Source organism: Leptodactylus fuscus, chromosome 1, assembly GCF_031893055.1.
Source record: "Leptodactylus fuscus isolate aLepFus1 chromosome 1, aLepFus1.hap2, whole genome shotgun sequence".
NCBI lineage: Eukaryota > Metazoa > Chordata > Amphibia > Anura > Leptodactylidae > Leptodactylus > Leptodactylus fuscus.
In genome coordinates this window covers 292,544,924-292,567,050 of record NC_134265.1, presented here as the reverse complement: position 1 = coordinate 292,567,050, position 22,127 = coordinate 292,544,924, and the positions used below count along the sequence as shown (strand labels likewise).

General features: G+C 42.8%; 1 protein-coding gene across 1 annotated transcript in view; it reads right to left on the bottom strand.

The window, feature by feature from the left end:
* KLHL2 (kelch like family member 2) overlaps nucleotides 1-22,127 on the bottom strand; it is an 88,810-nt gene that overhangs the window by 52,553 nt on the left and 14,130 nt on the right. The window contains exons 2-4 of the mRNA XM_075258014.1: nucleotides 14,266-14,388; nucleotides 11,967-12,073; nucleotides 1,841-1,962 (exon numbers count right to left, since the gene is read on the bottom strand). Coding sequence (XP_075114115.1) covers nucleotides 1,841-1,962; nucleotides 11,967-12,073; nucleotides 14,266-14,388 — 352 coding nt within the window. The remainder of the gene's footprint in view (nucleotides 1-1,840; nucleotides 1,963-11,966; nucleotides 12,074-14,265; nucleotides 14,389-22,127) is intronic.

Below are 22,127 nucleotides of genomic sequence, written 5' to 3'. Positions count from 1 at the left end.
TTATTTTGGTACATTTGCTGACTTATAATTCTCATCACCATGGATAAAGACTTATAAGGACAGCAAACGTGATGAAAAGCAGGACATGGGTTAGCTGGGGGCACATGAAGGCCACAAAGGGCACACTACCATACGGTCTGCTCAAGTCTTTGTATCAGGAGTCTTAATGCATGTACCGTAAGGTAAAATCTATCATTTTTATGTCTATAGCTTCTAGAAAGATCTGTTGCCAAGGTAACAGACAAACGCCATACAGTCTGATCCTGTCATCATAATCCCTTCCATCTGTCTCCCGATTCTAACTAACTTACATTTTGTAGAAAAGCAAGAATTAGGGAAAAACAGCACCAAATGGTACTTGGGCCAATGGTCTAATGGCGTGGACGGCACATGGATGTGGTCATGGTGAACTCACACAGGGCAAGTGTATGGGGCCACAGAACATAATGGGACAGCGTGCTAGGCTATTTTTTTACGACACGGTTGTGTGCATGAGGCCTTAATACACAAGAGACCTCCCATTCATTCAATAAGAAGTGCTCCAGAACCCCGGACTTCCTTTTCCTGTAACCGCCCCTTCTTACGCCAAGTGCCAGGCTCCTGCTTCCAGTCTATTGGGAGAATGTAGAAGGTTGCAGAAGAAGATGGAGGAATGGAGGATGGCATTTAAGGAGGTGGTGACAAGTATTACAGCCTCAGAATAATGGTCAGGCCAAAGCCTCCGCTGCAATAACATAAGTTTTTTTGTTTGGTTTTTTCACACAGTTTGCTACTTCAATATTTTTGGATCTTTTAAGTCTGAGGTCGATGTAATTCTGAGCATTTCAGAAGTCTTTACACTTGACAAATTCATCAAGTTCACGTGAGGCTGAATTCTTACAGGGTTGAGTCTTATTTTTCAAGGCTTCTGCAGTTCACCCTGGCATGCTAGATAGTCTGTGCTTAGAGAGTGCCATCATTTCTGAGTTTTTAATTCACCTACTTCAGAAGTGCCTACATATTCTCACAATGGGATTGAGATCTGTGGAGATTCCCAAAGCTAGACCTAACATTTCTATTTTCTGTTCACTGAATGACTTAGTTATCACTTTCGCCTTGTTACATGGTGCGCCATCAACTAGAAAAAACATTGTTCATCCCCAACTGCTCTAGTATCTATGAGAAAAGTTATTGTTGGAGGAGGTTTAGCTAACATTCCCTATTAATGGCAGTGTTTTTAGGCGATATTATGGGGGAGCCCATTCCCCTGGGGGAAAAGCAACTCCATACATGAATGGTTGCAGGACTCAGAGTAGGTCTCTTCTCCGGACAGTCATTCTTCCAGAAGCATCAAGAGTATGACATTCTACAGGGATGGCAGAGGTCTGGGGTAATGTTATTCTGTCTGATGAATCCCTCTTCAGACAGTTTGGGACACCTGGAAGAATGATTGAAAGGTGAGGGTTCCCAGGAGTCCTGTGTCAAGCCAACAATACGGCATACAAAAACCAAGTTGAGTGTGCGCATACAACTTGAGTTGCCATCAGTCAAGATTTGACGCAGGGATGGATAACCAGCATGTCAGAGCAAATTGTATAAGTCTTGATATAAAGTTGGGTCAACACTGTAAATATTGATTGCATATATAAACATGATATATTTGTTAATAAAAGTTAAAATTTCTGAAATGCTTAGAATTGTGCTTCAGTAACCAAAGAAACATCAAACAAAAAAAATAAATAAAAAATCCAACATTGAAGCAACAAACTGAAAATTTTTTTGCGTCCGTGTCAAAACTACAATATTTTAGCATGGTGACCTCAAATGTAAGAGGGTTCATAAGTCAGATCAAGAACCTCACCTGCACATTTTCCTCAGTCACTTTAATTTCCGCAGTGTAAACGTAATCTACCAGCAGTTTTAGCGTCCACCCGTCTACCTCTTTAATTCGGACTCTCTTTGCTCGACTTTCACTCATTTCACCTATTTAAAAATGAAAAAAAAAAAGCAAAAGTATAGTGATGCCTTAACATTCACATTATTACATAAAGATTAGGCTGAAGCGAATAAGGACAATATTTGTACAGCACTGCAATTTACGTTATATGTTATGCTACACCCTGGCTTTACATGGGTATATTAAAACCTGGTGTAACGCTGTTCTTCTGTAACAGTGTCCTCCACAGAGTCTTGCGCTTTTAAAGCTGACCTACAGCAGTGAATACAAATGGCTGGGCTGTTATGGAAACCTGGAGTAAAGCTGTGTGCATGTGGAGACTAAGCTCCTGCGAGCTTCTATTGACTAATAAGGGACATGTGTATGGCAGCTTGAATATGAGAGAAAGACTTGCAGGCTTCTATTGGCTAATGCAGGTCATTATTTGAGAATACTGTATCTCAGGAATGGTACGTCCTAGAGAGCTGACACCTGATGTACCTGTGTCCCAAAATTGATGAAGAGCAGAGGGGAAACCACATGGACCCCATAGACTATATTGGGGTCTGTCTATTTCCTAAGGGTAAGTTCGCACAAGATTTTTTGGTCAGGATTTTGAGGCTGTATCGCCTCAAAATCCTAACTAAAAAGACATCTCCCATTGAAATTAAAGGGAGCTGGTCAGTTCTTTTTTTACGGAAGCCGGAACAAAGAAGCGTCATGCTCATTTGTCTTGAGAAATCCGCCTGAAAACACTCCCTCTCGACTAGGCCCATTCATTTGGGCCTAATTCGAAGTGGAGGGCGCGACTGTATGCTGGTCACTGCACCGGCATCCAGTCGCAGCTACCCGTATTTTGGTCCGGCGACCTCCGCCTCAGGTTCCATACCAGAAAACCCAGTGTGAACTTACCCTAAGGTAATCACTTTTTTTGTGCGGATTAGGTTTCCAAATCCCAAGCAATCTTATACTGATAGCCTATCCCTAGGATAGGCTTCAATGTAAAAACTGTGAAATACCTTTCAATCAATTCAATATTTAAAGACTGACAACAAATGCTGCAAGGTCTGTAGCCGCCTGAAAAGAAAAACCTTTAAATAACTTCTCAGAAATAAAGTTTTGGTATTTGAAGCCACATATTGTAATTTAGTTCCCATTATAGCTCTGTACCATGGCATCAAAATGCCCACCTTTACCCGACGTGCCCAGGAACACCATGCTGTACTCTCAGATAAATCTTACAAACTCACAGTCTTCAGTACTGCTGGTTAATGTTTAGATAAAAGATTCCCTCCTGCTCAGTCTTTCAGGAACATTTCAGAGCCACAGCTGAGTGTTGGCTCCAGAAAGTAAAGCAATTAAGAGTTGCTGCAATTGTGTAATATTACACTGGGGTGGGGTCCTGGAAACAGCTGAAGGACACCATCGCTGCCAGCTGCAGGATTCCAATGTAAGCCAGACTGTAAAAACAAATACGGGAACTTCTACATCAGATGATGAAAACTAAGCCATGTACAGAGACAGGAAAACACCACTAGAGAGAAGAATGAGGCGGCCTTGTTACCTTTTAGAGCCACGATTACAGCTAGCGAGGGGTCAGAAGCCTCAAGGAGAGACCAAAACTCTTCATGGGAAACCTCTACCCCAAACCTTAGCTGCTTCAATTTCTTAAAAGGGAAAGGCAGTGGATTGAAGCATATAAGCCAGCAGCACAGATAGGCAGGCTCACCAATGGCATCTCCATTGCCAACAACTGCTACACAGACTGCTCTATACACGCCCTCCTACCCACAAACTCTGCCTTGTTGTGCCAGGGAACTCTGGCCTGGCACAGTTTTCACATTTGCACTACCAAATTATATGGGCATAGCAGTTTGCCATAAGAGCTGCAGTTCGTGCTCCAGATTTTTTATGGGGACAAGAGGGTTGCATTCAGGTGAGCCCGATACATATTAAACCAGCAACACAAACAAGTCACCCTGGTGACACTCCCTTTAAACTCGCATGACAATTTCCACATTAATGCCACATAGCACAATACCATCAATGCGTGAACCCTGTTATCTTTTAATGGAAACAGTCAGCATTACTGCTGCACCAGTGACACAGACAGCTTTTGCTGTCCAGGGTAAATGGTTTATGTGCAGCAAGGTATTGACACGTGGCTATAGTGTGGCCATCCATGCTGCAACTTTCTATTACACTGTTAAGCTAAGACGCCACATAGTGGACTGCAGCAAAAAAAAGTGCTGCAGGAAAACCCGGAGGGAGCTCTACTGCGCATGCGCAAGATTTCATTGAAACCGCCGGGCTTGAGGTGGTGAATCGCAAGGAGGAGGACATCAAAGAAGAGAGGAGGGCATGAACAAGCTATGATGCGAAGGGGTGCACGGAACGCCCACTGCACGGTGGGGAGGAAGAATGATTAGCAGCACCTAAATAGCCTTTAGTACTCAGGCACATCCTACTAACATTATACATGTGAAAGTCTGTGTGTTTGGATGTTTGTTCCTCAATCACAGCCACACGCCTGCATGGATTTGCCTACAATTTTACACATAGATACATTGGTAGCCAGCTTGAAATATAGGCTACTTACTTTTCCCCTACACTTCCAAGCTGCACGACCGCTACCGGCAAATTGCTGTTTCGGCGATATTGAAGGACCTGAAATGACGTCATCCCAGGTCATTGAACCGCCGCCCGATTGGCGGCTGCTGCTGTGTGGTAGGAGCCATCGGCCTGGCTGCAGGCTGAAGAAAATGGAGCCGACATGCAGCCTTACATATGAGTCGCGCGGACCAGCAAGAAGGGCAGGGCAGCACATTTTCAGTAAGTCCACATCCTCGCGGGGGAAGCACTGCAGCCTGTCACAGTATTGCCCGCATATCACGGTACCTCCATACATCGGCGTATGCTTCGCCGGAGCAGTGCCGCACCGCTATGCAGCAGAGCACAGACACTGGGTACAGGGGCATGGTAGGTCCGGGGGCACCCGGACATGAGGAGACGGGGGCGAGGGCATGCGGAGGAAGGGGAGCTCCCGGGAGGGGGCAGGGGTGCCACAGGAGGGAGGTCCGGAAAAGGAAGGCAGGGTGAGTCAAGGGTGCCGTGGAAAAGGGGGGTGCCATGGGAGTTGGGGGGCGCCCGGACCTGCACACGGCAGATCAGAACCAGCAGCAATGGCCTACATGTACGCAGCTCAATGCCAACCCGCAGACAAAGTCGCGGGCAGATGCTAGTGTGTCTAAAAAACAGAAAATCTACTGATAGAGCCCCTTTAAAAAGGTTTATGGCTTGTTCCTCACTAACAGTGTTGCCCCCATAATTGTGTGGCCATTACCAGTTAACCAGCCATAAACAATACAGTGGGTATGGAAAGTATTCAGACCCCTTTAAATTTTTCACTCTGTTTCATTGCAGCCATTTGCTAAATTCAAATAAGTTCATTTTATTTCCCATTAATGTAAGTACGCTCAGCACCACATACTGACAGAAAAAACAGAAATGTAGATACTTTTGCAAATTTATTAAAAAAGCAAAACTGAAATATCACATGGTCATAAGTATTCAGACCCTTTGCCGTGACAGTCATATTCAACTCACACGTTGTCCATTTCCTACTGATCCTCCTGGAGATGGTTCTATTCCTTCACTGGAGTCCAGCTATGTTTAAACTGATTGGACTTGATTAGGAAAGACACACACCTGTCTATATAAGACCTCACAGCTCACAGTGCATGTCAGAGCAAACGAGAATGATGAGGTCAAAGGAACTGCCCAAGGAGCTCAGAGACAGAATTGTGGCAAGGCACTGATCTGGCCAAAGTTACAAAAGAATTTCTGCAGCTCAAGATTTCTAAGAGCACAGTGGCCTTCATAATTCTTAAAGAAATGAAGTTTGGGACGACCAGAACTCTTCCTAGACCTGGCCCTCCAGCCAAACTGAGCAGTCGTGGGAGAAGAGCCTTGGTGAGAGAAGTAAAGAAGAACCCAAAGATCACTGTGGCGGAGCTCCAGAGATGCAGTAGAGAGATGGGAGAAAGTTCCACAAAGTCAACTGTCACTGCAGCCCTCCACCAGTTGGGGTTTATGGCAGAGTGGCCAAAAGGAAGCCTGTCAGTGCAAGACATATGAAAGCCTGCATAGGGTTTGCCAAAAAACACATGACAGACTCCCAGACTACGTGAAATAAGATTCTCTGGTCTGATGAGACAAAGATTGAACTTTTTGGCATTAATTCTAGGTGGTATGTGTGGAGAAAACTAGGCAACGCTCATCACCTGCCCAATACAATCCCAACAGTGAAACATGGTGGTGGCAGCATCATGCTATGGGGGTGTTTTTCAGCTGCAAGGACAGGACGACTGCAGCATTCATCTTTCCTTCAATTGCAAGCAGAGTACAAAGAATATCCTGGAAGAAAACCTCTTCCAGAGTGCTCTGGACCTCAGACTGGGCCGAAGGTTCACATTCCAACAAGACAACAACCCTAAGCACACAGCTAAAATAACAAAGGAGTGGCTTTGGAACAACTTTGTGACCATTCTTAACTGGTCCAGCCAGAGCCCTGACCAAATCCCAATTGAGCATCTCTGGACAGACCTGAAAATGGCGACCACCAACATTCACCATACAAACTGACAGAACTGGAGAGGATCCCCAAATCCAGATGTGAAAAACTTGTTGCATCATTCCCAAGAAGACTCATGGCTGTACTAGCTCAAAAGGGTGCAGATATTCAAAACTGAGTATTTATGACCATGTGATATTTCAGTTTTTGTTTTTTTAATAAATTTGCAAAGATATCTACATTTCTGGTTTTTCTGTCAAGATGGGGTGCTGAGTGTACATTAATGAGAAATAAAATAAACTTTTTTGAGCAACAAAGTTACATTTTAAGGGGTCTGAATACTTTCCATACCCACTGTACATTGTTAGCAGTCCAATAGAAGACTGTGACCACTTCACATAATCCATGTGTGTCCTTAAAAGTCGGCCAACTTGGGTAGGTTTGCCAAGTTATCATAGTGGACCTAAAAGTTAAATACAACAAAATATATTGTAACTATTTTAAAGTTAAATAACACATATTGGTAATATAAACCTCTCCACACACAGCTGCCCAAAAGGCTTATCTAAGGATTTAATATTGGTCTGAGAGTGGCCAACCCTTTTGTGAGAAATCTTATTTGTATAAATATATAATAGTTTCCTAGATCTCAGTTTGCCATCATTCATTCTGCTTACTCTCAATGGATATAAGCCAGTCGTTGGTTACGTAACCGCCAGACGTTGGTCATGTGACCGCGAGTGGTGCACAGCTGGTTAATAATCACAGCACAATAATCAGACATCTGCCTGGTAACCTGGTGACCTGTGATCACATGACCATGGACCAATTTTTATCCCCTGGTGTAAGCTAAATGAATGACAACAAGCAGAGATCTAGAAATCAGTGAGAAATTGATCCAGAAAGTATATTGGAAAATGATACAAACATTAACATTGTCACTTAATACTGGTTTGAAGGTGGACAACCCCTTTAAAAGGAAAGTAGTAATAGAAGAAAAAGCTTATCAATGGTGAATATACTAAACTACTCAGAGTCAGAGCACAAGCGTAGTCAACATTTTATTGTTAACATTTGTGAAGCCATGGATATACAAGACGACATTAACCAGATGACTATGAGACACAGAGCTAGAGAACATTTTCCTGTTAGGAGAAAACATGCAGATCCATATCTTGTCTGCCAGATTAGTGCAATAACCAATTAACTCTTAATGGGGATTTGTTCACAGACCAGAAAACAGGAACTTGCACCAAGTCCTTCAAATCCAGAGATACAGACTTGGCAACCTCTCATTCAACAAGCTACCAAGCATTTAACCTTGGTTTAGGGCAGGCATATCGAGTGACTTCTCTATTGATCGATTTGTTTTCTGACAAAAACCTATTTCTGAAAACTGTTACTCTGCAGTATGTTTACTAACCTGCTTAAAACTTTTGCACAATATCGTATGAAAGGTAGAAACAGAATGCAGAAACTATACAAAACTTCACAACAAAGCTGAATGAGTTTAGACTGGTACAGAAAGAGAACCCTGCCTGCCTGTCTGCATATACAATCTTCAAAGGGCGGGCGTGGTATGGAGGACAGAAACTTCTCATAAGGCGGTGGCAGAAGGTTACTGGATGTTGTAGCCTTTCCTGAAGTGATAGCTTTTAATCGTGGGAGATATGGGAAGGATTAAGAAAAAACAAACAAAAAACCTTGGACCTACCTGTGAGTGATCAGGCCATTGATGTAATAAGGGGGGCAGATTGTGGAAGTCCTGTACTATATATTGTGGTTAATGTGAATTATCTGTAAACCAGGCACTTACATGCTCACAAAGCTATGTCATACTAATGTCCGCAGGGTGAAGACACATACTAGAATGTAACCTTACCATTTGTAAATTGTAATTCTCCCCAATGTTTGCCAATCCCTCCTGCTCCATACACTGCCCTCACTTCCGGTCAGGCTTTGTTGCAGCCTATGGAGTGTACATTAACTAACTTGTGTAGGATGAAAGCACAAATAAAACTTCCAAAAGTTTAACTTTTCCCTGGAGTCATACAAGAACAATGGGCAAACATATTCTAAACGACTTTTTAAAAAAAAAATAAAAAAAAAAAAATAAAAAAAATTATACCTTAGATCACCCTGCAGTATGGGGACATCACTATCCCTAGGGGTACATGCCACAGTGAGCCATCCCCCTTCCTTTTCCCCCACTCACTGTTCACTCACCTCTGCTATACTCAGAGTATAATAGTAGCCAAAGGAATCTTTGGCATGAATGGGATTTTTTTTGGGGGGAGGGGTTTGTGCAAGTTTACTGCTTATGCTCGCGGCCACAAAAAAATGCCCACGGACAGACAGCAGAGCCGACTGTGCATGCGTAGACTTTTGAAGCCAGCGCCGGAAGAAGATGCAGGGAGAGGCCGTTCCAGACGAAGATGGAGGCAGCGCTGGAGATTTCGCTCGCAACATTGGGGGCGCCCCAGTGCTGTTTGAGCGCTGAGTACCGCCCCCAGTGCTGCAAGAGAACTCATTTGCCTGTACCCCCCTTTGCAGTGTGAGTTTATTCTCCCACTGCTATGACATCACGCATCCTACTTGCTAAACAGCAGTGCTCATGGAGCTGAATACCCCCTCTCCCCCCAGTGCAACAACTGCTTCATTTGATTTCAAATGTGTTTTCCTCCAAATCTACAAGTGTAACACGTAAAAGTTTACCACAGCATTGTGCTCTGTATAGGTTCACACTAGCGTTCGCTGTACATTCAGCGGGTCAATTCCCCATTCTGCATTTTTCAGGTGGAAACCCAGCAGACTCCATTATAGTCTACGGGAGTCCGCAGGCAAGTGATTTTTAAGTGGCCTAGGTTTCAATTTTTTCAGGTACCCAAGTGGACTCAAAGAACAGAAACCCCATTGCTAGTGTGAACCTAGCGTGACAACGGTGGCTGGTGAATATCCTTGGAGAGGTATTTGGTGCATTTCCTGTATGCAAGGAGGAGAGGAATAGGCATTATTTTTTAACCCATTATTTCATTTCCTAAAATATTACATTGCAGACAACCTCAAAAATCACCCAGTTAATTTGTAGTGGAATTTAATGCAATGTAGTTTTAGGTCACAAGATACACATAGGCCAACTACACTCAATATGTGGAGGTTTGTGTTTTATGGTGAAGTATAATCGAATAAGCCAATGTTCTGGGCGGGACTTAGAAGAGGTCAAACAAACTGCTATAACATATCAGCACAGCCCAACCCTGGTATTCTTCGTAATCGACCAGATAAGGTGTACAGGGCAAGTAACAGACCATAAGCTGAGCTGTAAATATATGGGCTTTGATCCAAAGCCAACCTACCCCTTTTCTAAAAAAGAACCAGGGAAATATCTACAGTATATGGACAGACCATGTAATATATAAGTGAAATTAAAAGTCATTCAACAGATTGTATAATATCCAGAATTTCCTTTTGAAGCCTACCCGTCTTTGATAGATCGTCTTACATTCCTCTAATTTGTAAGAAAGGGAAATAAATATTCATTATCTTCAGATCCAGCAGCTCAGGAAGTATCCCAGTACCAGAGAGAAAATAAAGTGAATATGAGCAGCGAGGCTGGGAAACAAGCAGGTCACTGCAGTGCGCCTATGCCTTTCATGCTGCTAGAATTAATTACATGGCCATTAAAATCCTTTAGAGTTCTGGCACACTAAGCTCCTCATAACCTGACGTGTTAGGGCACCAGGAATCAAGCCCAAGACTCCTGTGTGACCTGGCGAGGTGAGTGCTTTAGGGTGCAAGGTCAGCTTTTATACACATGATGCAACAGGTGAACAGAAAAATGACAAGTAGGCTTCTTGCCACAGGTCCAATGACACGGCAAGCTGTTGGATAGCATACAGTTAGCGAGATATATGCTTTAGCCAATGGCAGTTAAGATGGGATGACATGGATGCAAAATGATGTCAACTTGCCTACATCGTTTCGGTTATTTTGTGATTAATAACCCAAGCCCTAGGAGAAACCACAAGTTGCAATTTAGCTGCATGACAGTGCGGACTGTACTTTGACACTTAAACTTGTCTTGGTCTTCCAAGACGGACTAAAGCTTAATCTGTGATTTCAAATTTCTTCATCCTGTATTCCACCATAGTCACTTGTTCCATTCAGTGCCAGTACGAGCTGGGCTGCAAGTGACCCTGCTCAGGTGACCACATTGGCCACTTACTAGCCTCAGCAGTTACATGTTGGGTACCAGTGACCTCACCAGTACCAAACATCTTACCACTTATGCCAGCGTTGGCTGCAGCATTTCACTGGAGCCACTTCACTACTAGGTTAGTCAGTGCAGACAAAGAATGGATGGGGGACCTGATGGCAAAATGGAGGATACAATACATGTAAATATAAATAGATCTATAAAAAGATATATATGTTTCCCTCTAATTTACTGCACCCAACCAACATATTACTGTATAAAAACTGAAAAAAGAAAACCACAAAGATATACCGGTATATAAAAGTTAGTTCTTGTGAGAAAACCGCAATAATTTTGCCAGTTTAGTGATGAGAAATAGAAAGGTATGGAAGTGGCCGGCACGCAGACTTTGCCGGCGGCCGGTCGCTTAACCCCCCCGTGCCGGCTACGTCCATTCATTTCTATGGGAGCGTGCTATTAGAAATGGCTGTTCCGAATAGTGTTCGCTCATCTCTAGTAAAGAGTATTAAAAAGAGGACTTTTCATGTCCTCAGGCACACGCCATTTTATATACCGCTAGAAAGCTGACCGTGCAAGAGATAATGGTGCCCTTAATGATATCTCTTCACCGTCAGAAGGGCGTTCCTGACAAGTCTAGTTGGACTGTGAGTAACGCCTTCCCCCAGTACTAGTCTATGGACAAGTACTGTTGGGTGGTAGGGTGTGTTACAGAGCTATGGCCCGTACTGTCGAGAGGGGGGTAGGGGGGAGCGCGTTCCTCACGCCCCACTAGATGTCAGGAACGCCCTTCTGATGGTGAAAAGATAATAAGGGCACACAATGGCAAAGCTGATGAATTCAGTGCACTATCTGCTTTCTAGCGGTATATAAAACTGCATGTGCTCGAGGACATGAAAGGTCATCTTTATGTAAAGAGTATAGAAAAACAAAATAATACAAGGAACAATGCCATAAGCATCAATGCCAATACAATATAAAGTAATAAATTGCTGGCTACATCAAACTGGATTAGACGTGTCGAGTTTTTTCCATCTTATCCTGTGATGGCTGACTAGGAGTCTAGGAAAAGTAAAGCATGCCACCACACCCTTGTGCAGCTCAGGAAGCCAGCCATAAAGGCAAAGAAACACGAGTAGTACGGAAGATTTAAAAGCTATCCCCAGAAGGGAAAGCTGCCGTCTTCTGTGTATTCAGCATTGCAACTGAGATCAATTATTCTAACACATTCATAAGCACTTCTCACAAAGAAAAAAGGGAAATACCTGTAAACATAGCATGGAAATAAGGACTGCACGCTGCCAGAACCACCTTGTGAGCCGCTATCTCCACATCTTCTGCCACAATTGTCACATCACATAGTAAATTCTGACTGTAAAGAAGAAAAACAGGAAACCAAGTTAAATACAATATATCCTGTAAACCTGTATGTAAAATATATAAAGTGTAACATACCTATTTCATACATTCATATATCTTATATGACATTACACCCCAGGTTAAAGGGAATCCAAGTCGCAGGGACGCATCTTATAGGAGGCAATAGTAGTTCCTAGTGGAATAAACTAGGAATTGGGCAGATTTGTGTGTGTGTGTGGGGGGGGGGGGGGTTATAAAAAGATATTACCACACCAGAGCTGAGCTAGGTTTTCATACACATTTGACACACCAAGCTCAAAAGGTTAGCCATCACTGGTCTAAGAATACACAATGACATATGTATCATTTTCTCTAACAAAGTTTGTGCATTTTGCAACCTTCTATTTCAGGATTTCTATAAATCTACATGCAGCTTCCCCTGACATCACTTCTAATTAGGTACACATATAGATCTGTGAAAAAAGGCGTTCTTATTTGTGTGAATTTAGATCTCCGCTGCCTTCACACCCAGACATCAACAGGATAATTACATTAGAAAGGAGAAAGAGGAGGGGGGAATGTGCAAGAGCAAGCGGCTTTCTATTGCGGCAAAACAAGACCGCTCTTGTAACCGGATGGCTTTATTTGGATAATTATTGTCAATTATCTTCTTTAGTGCTATGATATGATTTTAAAGCTCTATTATAAGCTTTTAGATATGATTTCCATATTCTAAGAAATATGGGAAGTGTTTGTTGCCTCATAGGCACTTTCTGTAGTAGACACCTATTTCAGGAACAGTCAATGTCTGCAACATGACTTGGGACATTTCACATATATTCCAAGTCATGATGTAAGGCCTGGTAAAGTGTCAGACACGGACCTGAAGGATAGCCATCTGTGACAGCATAAAAGGGCAGCTTTAGTCCTACAAATGGCAGGCATTTTGCATTTAGTATACATACTACACATTCACATAGGAGACCGCACACAGTATAGTTACTAGACCTAGTTTTCTTCCTCTTCAATACCAATAGTCTGCAGTGACATGAAAAAAAAGGTCAAAATGTTATCCTGCAAGGAAGCGACCTGGATCGTATCTGGATGCCTGAACGTCATGGAAATTGTGCACGGATGACTAAAGGATGTCCCGTCATGTATCATTTCCAACTTTGTATTCTCCTTCCCTAGCCTAAAACCTTTTACACCTCAGACAAAGAAGTCTAACACTACACAAAGGTGCTGGACTTCATGGCGTACCAATATTTCAGAGACCGCACAGGGATCCAAAATGCCTTTAAATGTACAAGGATTAAAGGTTTTACTTATTAAGTTATCCAAAGGAGCACAAAATAATTCCGTCTAGTTGGCAGGGCACGGGACGGCTGTAGAGTTTGCTGGCAAACTGCTGAATTCCTTACTGAGCCATGTACACGGAGCAGGGAGAGGTTTCTGAGCAATCCCTTATCCCTCCAGTATGCCAAGAACCTGAGTACTAGTCACCTGCACTTTGCAGATTCATACATAGGGCTATATGAGGCCGTTTGGCAAGAAAATTCTACCAAAAAAGATCTTTCCATCAGCTTCTGACTCACTTTCTAATTTCAGGTCAGTTTGATCAGCTCATGTTAAAGAATCCACCACTTCCATATTACAACTAACAATCTGGATTATGTTCGCCACAGTACAGCACAGGACGGTGGTCTAAATAAATGCCCCATCCCTTTCCATATTACAGAGAAACAGCTTCAACACTCAGGTTCCATTCACAGGTTTAAGTTTGTGTATTGTGACAAATTCTGCACAGAAACTCCAACATCCTCCATACAAAGCAAGAAAACAGGAATTTTTATGAGCAAGTTATTCTTCTCATATTGTGTTTGGAAAGATGCACATTGGCCTGTTGTGTGGGGCCAATTCTCATGTAGATACCAGCACAAGAAAGGAGTGTCAGCCTCTGCTTATGTAGTCATATAAGCCGAAAAACACAAACATAACATATGTAAACAGTAGCACTACCCTCCAGACTGTACACCACTTCTAATACATTGGTGAACTGAATGCATATTGTAGCTGATGTAATCTTAGGATACAGGAGGTATCTTCACTTTTAGAAGATGCTACATGATCACACCCTCTATAAATAGAAATAAGTGCCTGGGTAAATCCTGAGTGGCATGCTATGTCTGAAAGCAAAAATAATACCTGCGGAGCTCATTCATAACCTTGAAAGCCTTCCTGGTGTGCCGCGGGTTCATGGTCACTGGACAGAACTTCTCAGTGTTCTCCTTCACTTCCACAGGCTTCTGCTGGCTGGTCTTCGTGCCACTGTGGACAAAATATACATATCTTCTTATTATACTCTTCAACCAACTCCTGTTGTCTCTCGAGTTACATCAATTTTTTTTTTTTTATGTAGATTGTGAGCCCCATATAGAGCTCACAATGTACATTTACATGCACATCTTACATTTGTAAGATGGGCGGAAAACGACTCAAACACGGGGAGAACATACACACTCCTTGCAGATGTTGTCCTTGGAAGGATTCAGAACCCAAGACACCAGCGCTGCAAGGCTGCAGTGCTAACCACTGAGCCACTGTGTTGCCCCTGCCTCTCCCCTACATTTTGTCCCATACTGTACTCAATACAGAACAGTATGCCACTGAGGGGCAGGAACTCTTAGCATCACAGGTAACTACAATGCTAGGAGAGCTTCTACCGACATACTGTCAGGCCAATGACTCCAGCTCAGATGAAACTTCCTTTGACGGATGAGAGCAACAAATAAAAAAAAAAAAAAAAAAAAAAAAAAAAGTCACAATTGTGTGAACTAACCATAACCTTTAATCTGCCAGTCAGTATGATGATGGCGATACCAGGTTTTTACTGCTTATGTTGTACTACTTTTGCACAAAAAGCCCCAAAACCCTGCAATTTTGTTGTTATACTGTGGGTTGTTACAAACACATCAATACCAAATCTAACCATTCCCAATTACACTTGTGACTGTACAGTAGTTGGCGTGATTGTTTATTGCAGTGTTTAGCACTACAATGCTCTCCAATACTAGTTTGCTACTAGCATAATCTTATAATGATACTTTTGGACTTAAGACCTCCATCACCCACATCGCCACCTTCATTACAACAGGGCTAGTAATGACGGTAGCAAACAGATGCCACTTCTAATAATGATGGTGGTGTCTTATAAGGGGTTAAACAGTGGCATCACGTACATGGCCCCGCTTTAGCTCCTGATCGGTTGCCATCTTCATCACGTACCATTCCGTTAGTTTGCAGAAATAGGTTCCTGCCACTGATCTAGTATGAGAGGAGATGGTGGTTTGGCCTATTGACCCCCTGTGCAGTACCTGGAGCTTCACAAATACAGTAGTATGGGTTTGCATTCAATACTTCAGATAAAGGTCATTTTATAGTACATGGGGTACTGAGAATATATGACGTACAGTATTTACTACAGGCAATTGGTCAGGCCGGTTTCCACCGCCATCTATAACATCCTTTGCATCACTATAAGTCACTCATTAACATACTGCAGTTATTATATCCACATGACTGATCACCTGACAAACAAGTACTAAAATCCACACTGCAGGAAGAAGTGATACGAGAACTGTACGCCGGCGCTGAAGCCCTTACTATTCACTTGTAGTTGGATGTTAAAGCTGCAATGAAAAAAAAAAATTAAAAAAAATAATTGCATTTAGTTCAGTTTTTTTTTTTTGGTACCCAAATTTTTTTTTTTTTTTTTATTTAAAAAAAAATAGGCAGAGTTCAAAAAACTGCACACGCCACATGAAAATTGCAAGGTGCATAGGAAAATGCTGTGTTGGTGCCAATTAACCCCTCCCCAAATCAGCAGCATCAGGTTCTCCAAGCATTAGGGCCTGGTCACACGAAGTAAACGCGTGTGTATTTGGCAAAATACACATGTAAAAATAAGGCTCCCATTGACTTCAATGACTTTTTTTTATTTTTACATGTGTGAAAAAAAAAAACAAACACATCAAAATACACGTGTAAAATGTCATTGAAGTCAATGGGAGTCGTATTTCTACACGTGTATTTTTTAAACATGTATTTTGCCAAAATACACGCGCGTTTACTCCGTGTGAACGGGCCCTTACCCCAATGGTTTATACAAGGTGTGGATAAACCATCAGTAAAGTTTTTGGCTGGGTGTTTTGTTTGTATTATGGCATTTTGTAGACACTCAAATTCAATAAGGAAAAAAACAAAAACACAACACCACACCCAAAACAAAATGAAACACTGCAGAAATAAAAATGTGTGTTTTTATTGTATCTTTTCCCCCACAGTGTTTTTGCTACATAGGCCTTAAAAAGGAATTGAGGTTTTATTTTTTACATATATATTAGTCTGTAGACCTTGAAGTTACACAACTTTCTAATATACATATACTTACGCTAAGTTCACACCTGCGTTTGGATTTCTATTCAGCGGGGGTTGCCGCCCCCCCCCCCCCCCCACTCAAACCTAATTCGCTTAAAAAAAAAACAAAAAAAACCAAAGTTACCCACAGAATCCCACAGGCTGTAATGGGGCCCGCCGGGATTCTGGCCGAAAAATGCAGAGAGAAAAGCACTGTTTGCATCGCTTTTCTCTCCGCATTTTTCAAGTGGACTGAGGAGCGGAAACCCCCAGCGGAGAGCAGGCACAGGTGTGAACATAGCTTTAAGGCTGAGGCCCGATGTTGCAGAAATGCAGCTTTTTTTGAGCCAAAGCCAAGAATGACTACAAAAGGAATTGGAAAATATATAGGAAACTCTTATACCTTCTACTCAATCCACTCCTGGCTTTGGTTTAAAAAAAAAAAAAAAAAAAAAAAAGCAAAATCTGCAGCAAGAAAAGTTGCATTTTTGCAACATGGAGCTTCAGCCTAAGGGCTCGTTCACACGTGAGCAAAGGGGAGGTTTTTGACAGCAGATTTCGCGTCAAAAACCTCCCCTTTACAATGGTGGTCTATGCAGACCGCCAGGCTTCTTTTCTCCGCTAGCGGCGGGCTGCTGCTAGCAGAGAAAAGAAGCGACATGTCCTTTCTTCAGGCGGAAGCCTCCTATGTCGGCTCATTCATTTGAGCCGACAGCGGAGGGAAAAGCCGCGACCGCGATGGTCGCAGCAGGCGGGTTTTGACCAGAGAGAGGCGCTGCTCGCCGCGGCTCTCTCGGTGTCAAAACCTGCAAGGGCAGTTCACATGTGAACTAGCCCTAAGGCTAAAACCCCACATTGATGAAATGCAGCTTTTTTTGTTGTAGATTTTGTGGCGTTTTCTTTTTGAGCCAGAGCCAAGAATTGCTACAAAAGGAATGGGAAACAAAGGAAAAACTTATATTTCTACCTTTTACTCAATCCTCTCCTGGCTTTGGCTCAAAAAAACCGCAACAATAAAAGTTGCATTTCCGCAATGTGGGGCTACAGCCTAAAGGAGTTTTCCAGATCCCCAATGCACATTTCACACTCATGAACTGTCCACAGGTTTTTCTGGCAAAATGAATGTACTGAATGTAGTTATAACTGCACTCCCTTCTGGAACTATAGGTGCGTTCTCATTAGGTTAAGCTGTTCACATTGTCTATTGCTGAAAAACTATATTTTTGAAAAACCACAAGTTTTGTGGGGTTTTTTTTTTTTTTTTTAAAGAAAAACAGCCTAAGGCTAAGGCCCCACATTACGGAAACACAGCTTTTTTTGTTGCAGATTTTGTTGTGGTTTTTTGAGCCAAAGCCAGGAATGGCTACAAAAGGAATGGGAAATATATAGGAAGTTCTTATACTTCTCAATCCACTCCTGACTTTGGCTCATAAAACCGCAACAACAAAAAAAAAATCTGCGTCTCTGCAACGTGGGGTCTCAGCCTAAAGGCTAAATTTACACAACCAATGTGTAAAACTGCCACAATTCATTGTCATGTGACTAAAGCTTAGGCCTCCTTCACGTGATCGTACTTTGATCCGCAATAGCAAATCAAAAGTATGGGCACATTCATTTCTCTAGACCCATACACACAGCCATAGTTTTTGGTAACAGCGCTGCATGGTACACTGGGTGGTAGTACCTTAACCCCAGTCACATAAACAAGTAAAAAGCTGTGATGTGTGAATAAGCCCTCATGTTCTCTTGTCTGTTTTGTCAGTAGTATAAAGTTTAATGATCCTTGCACATGACAGTCCTGTGCCTGAGCAGTAGGACCCAGCCCGAAATGGGCCATGTGCATAGGAGACAAGGCATCATAGTTATCATACAGGGATCTCCTGAGGGGTCCGATCACTACAGTAGTGAATTGACAGAACACATGTAGTCCATTACTGTTTTGATCATAACTTACGATGATGCACTGACTTCTATGCAAACAGCCCAGTTCAGAACAGGTCCTACCACCGACACAGACCATTAGCCACAGACGAGAGTCCCATACAAGGGTCCTGAGGCTAGAATCATAAGAATGAGTTTCACATTTGAAACTCTGTGTTAACCAGAGTTTCAGTGTGACAGGAGCGGAGTTCCTAGCATCATAAATATCTGTGCTGCTAAGAGTCCTGTCCTGTACTGTAATAGTTATGTATGATGCTAGGACTCCCTGCCTCCCAGTGATATACTGTCCTGTACTGTAATAGTTATGTATGATGCTAGGACTCCCTGCCTCCCAGTGATATACTGTCCTGTACTGTAATAGTTATATATAATGCTAGGACTCCCTGCCTCCCAGTGACAACTATTACAGTACAGGATAGTATGTCACTGGGAGGCAGGGAGTCCTAGCATCATACATAACTATTACAGTACAGGACAGTATATCATTGGGAGGCAGGGACTCCTAGCATCATACATAACTATTACAGTACAGGACAGTATATCACTGGGGGGCAGGGACTCCTAGCATCATACATAACTATTACAGTACAGGACAGTATATCACTGGGAGGCAGGGACTCCTAGCATCATACATAACTATTACAGTACAGGACAGTATATCACTGGGAGGCAGGGACTCCTAGCATCATACATAACTATTACAGTACAGGACAGTATATCACTGGGAGGCAGGGACTCCTAGCATCATACATAACTATTACAGTACAGGACAGTATATCACTGGGAGGCAGGGACCCCTAGCATCATACATAACTATTACAGTACAGGACAGTATATCACTGGGAGGCAGGGAGTCCTAGCATCATACATAACTATTACAGTACAGGGCAGTATATCACTGGGAGGCAGGGAGTCCTAGCATCATATATAACTATTACAGTACAGGACAGTATGTCACTGGGAGGCAGGGACCCCTAGCATCATACATAGCTATTACAGTACAGGACAGTATATCACTGGGAGGCAGGGACTCCTAGCATCATACATAACTATTACAGTACAGGACAGTATATCACTGGGAGGCAGGGACCCCTAGCATCATACATAACTATTACAGTACAGGACAGTATATCATTGGGAGGCAGGGACTCCTAGCATCATACATAACTATTACAGTACAGGATAGTATATGTATGATGCTAGGAGTCCCTGCCTCCCAATGATATACTGTCCTGTACTGTAATAGTTATGTATGATGCTAGGGGTCCCTGCCTCCCATTGATATACTGTCCTGTACTGTAATAGCTATGTATGATGCTAGGACTCCCTGCCTCCCAGTGACATACTGTCCTGTACTGTAATAGTTATGTATGATGCTAGGAGTCCCTGCCCCCCAGTGATATACTGTCCTGTACTGTAATAGTTATGTATGATGCTAGGAGTCCCTGCCCCCCAGTGATATACTGTCCTGTACTGTAATAGTTATGTATGATGCTAGGAGTCCCTGCCTCCCAATGATATACTGTCCTGTACTGTAATAGCTATGTATGATGCTAGGAGTCCCTGCCTCCCGGTGATATACTGTCCTGTACTGTAATAGTTATGTATGATGCTAGGGGTCCCTGCCTCCCAGTGATATACTGTCCTGTACTGTAATAGTTATGTATGATGCTAGGAGTCCCTGCCTCCCAGTGATATACTGTCCTGTACTGTAATAGTTATATATGATGCTAGGACTCCCTGCCTCCCAGTGATATACTGTCCTGTACTGTAATAGCTATGTATGATGCTAGGAGCCCCTGCCTCCCGGTGATATACTGTCCTGTACTGTAATAGTTATGTATGATGCTAGGACTCCCTGCCTCCCAGTGATATACTGTCCTGTACTGTAATAGTTATGTATGATGCTAGGAGCCCCTGCCTCCCGGTGATATACTGTCCTGTACTGTAATAGTTATGTATGATGCTAGGACTCCCTGCCTCCCAGTGATATACTGTCCTGTACTGTAATAGTTATGTATGATGCTAGGAGCCCCTGCCTCCCAGTGATATACTGTCCTGTACTGTAATAGTTATGTATGATAGGAGTCCCTGCCCCCCAGTGATATACTGTCCTGTACTGTAATAGTTATGTATGATGCTAGGACTCCCTGCCTCCCAGTGATATACTGTCCTGTACTGTAATAGTTATGTATGATGCTAGGAGCCCCTGCCTCCCGGTGATATACTGTCCTGTACTGTAATAGTTATGTATGATGCTAGGACTCCCTGCCTCCCAGTGATATACTGTCCTGTACTGTAATAGTTATGTATGATGCTAGGGGTCCCTGCCTCCCGGTGATATACTGTCCTGTACTGTAATAGTTATGTATGATGCTAGGACTCCCTGCCTCCCAGTGATATACTGTCCTGTACTGTCTATTCATGTCAAGTCGTATTAAAAAGGCGCAAGTATACCTGTTTAAGCAAATAGGCCCAAAGTGCGAATAGTTATTTAAGGTGTGCGTTTTTTGGGTTTTTTTGGAGGACATGTACTTAGGCATCACAATAAAAGTAGTCGGGGGGTGAGATGGGGAAGCACCAATCCTACTAATATTATAAGTGTGAAAGTTTGTGTGTTTGGATGTTTTTGAGTTTGGATGTTTGTTCCTCAATCACGCTAAAACGCATGGACGGATTTGCGTGCAATTTTCCACAAACATAGTTTTCCCTTAGGATTGAGTCACAGGCTACTTTTGGTGCCACTAAACAACATGGCTTCCTAGCAGGAGACTCACAAAAGCAGGACTCCTAGCCCCAGCTATAGACTCACACACACTGCCTGGCATTTCCTGCCTCAACCTGCCTGCACACTCCTTACCGTCACCTCAGGAGTAGCCCTCACTCTACTCACTCACATTTACATATAGCTTTCCACTATATAACACATCACATTGTCTGTATCACGACATACACAATACAACACATCACATTGTCTGTATCACGACATACACAATACAACACATCACATTGTCTGTATCACGACATACACAATACAACACATCACATTGTCTGTATCACGACATACACAATACAACACATCACATCACATTTGCTAGCCCACCAAACTTTTTAAAGCACTTTTACAGTTTCACACGTCTGTGTCCGCCCAATTCTCAAATCACCGCAGACGAAGTCGCGGGTAAAAGCTAGTGATAAATAATCCTCGTTGGCTTCAACTGGGTACCAGCAGAGCATTACAAAAAAAAAAAAAAATTGCAGAGGATTAAAAGGGTGAAGTCTACTCTGACCACACAACATGGTCAGGTTTATGATGTTTCCCGTCATGAAGAGATTACCAGGTCCGAGAAATTACAGAGTCCTAAGCCTGGATTTGTCAGTGTAGTAAGTTGTACATTACATACCACAAGTACATCCCAAACCCTTTTCCTGTCACCGAAGTTGTTTCTGGACAAGATTCCAGCCCTAGCACTTGACAATAAGACAATGAGCGTGCACATTCCTCAGGCCATGATCACCTGCTGAGACATCATCCAAGTTCTCTCTACCAACAAGAAATAACCACAAATACAGCCAAGTAATTGTAAGGCACACTGCGGGGCATTTTACTTGGAACCCAGACTAACCCGAGCTGCTGTTACTTCCTGAAAAAAAGCTGTAAAAAACAAGTCAGTTGTATTACCATGTGTCATAGCCACGTGTCGTCACCA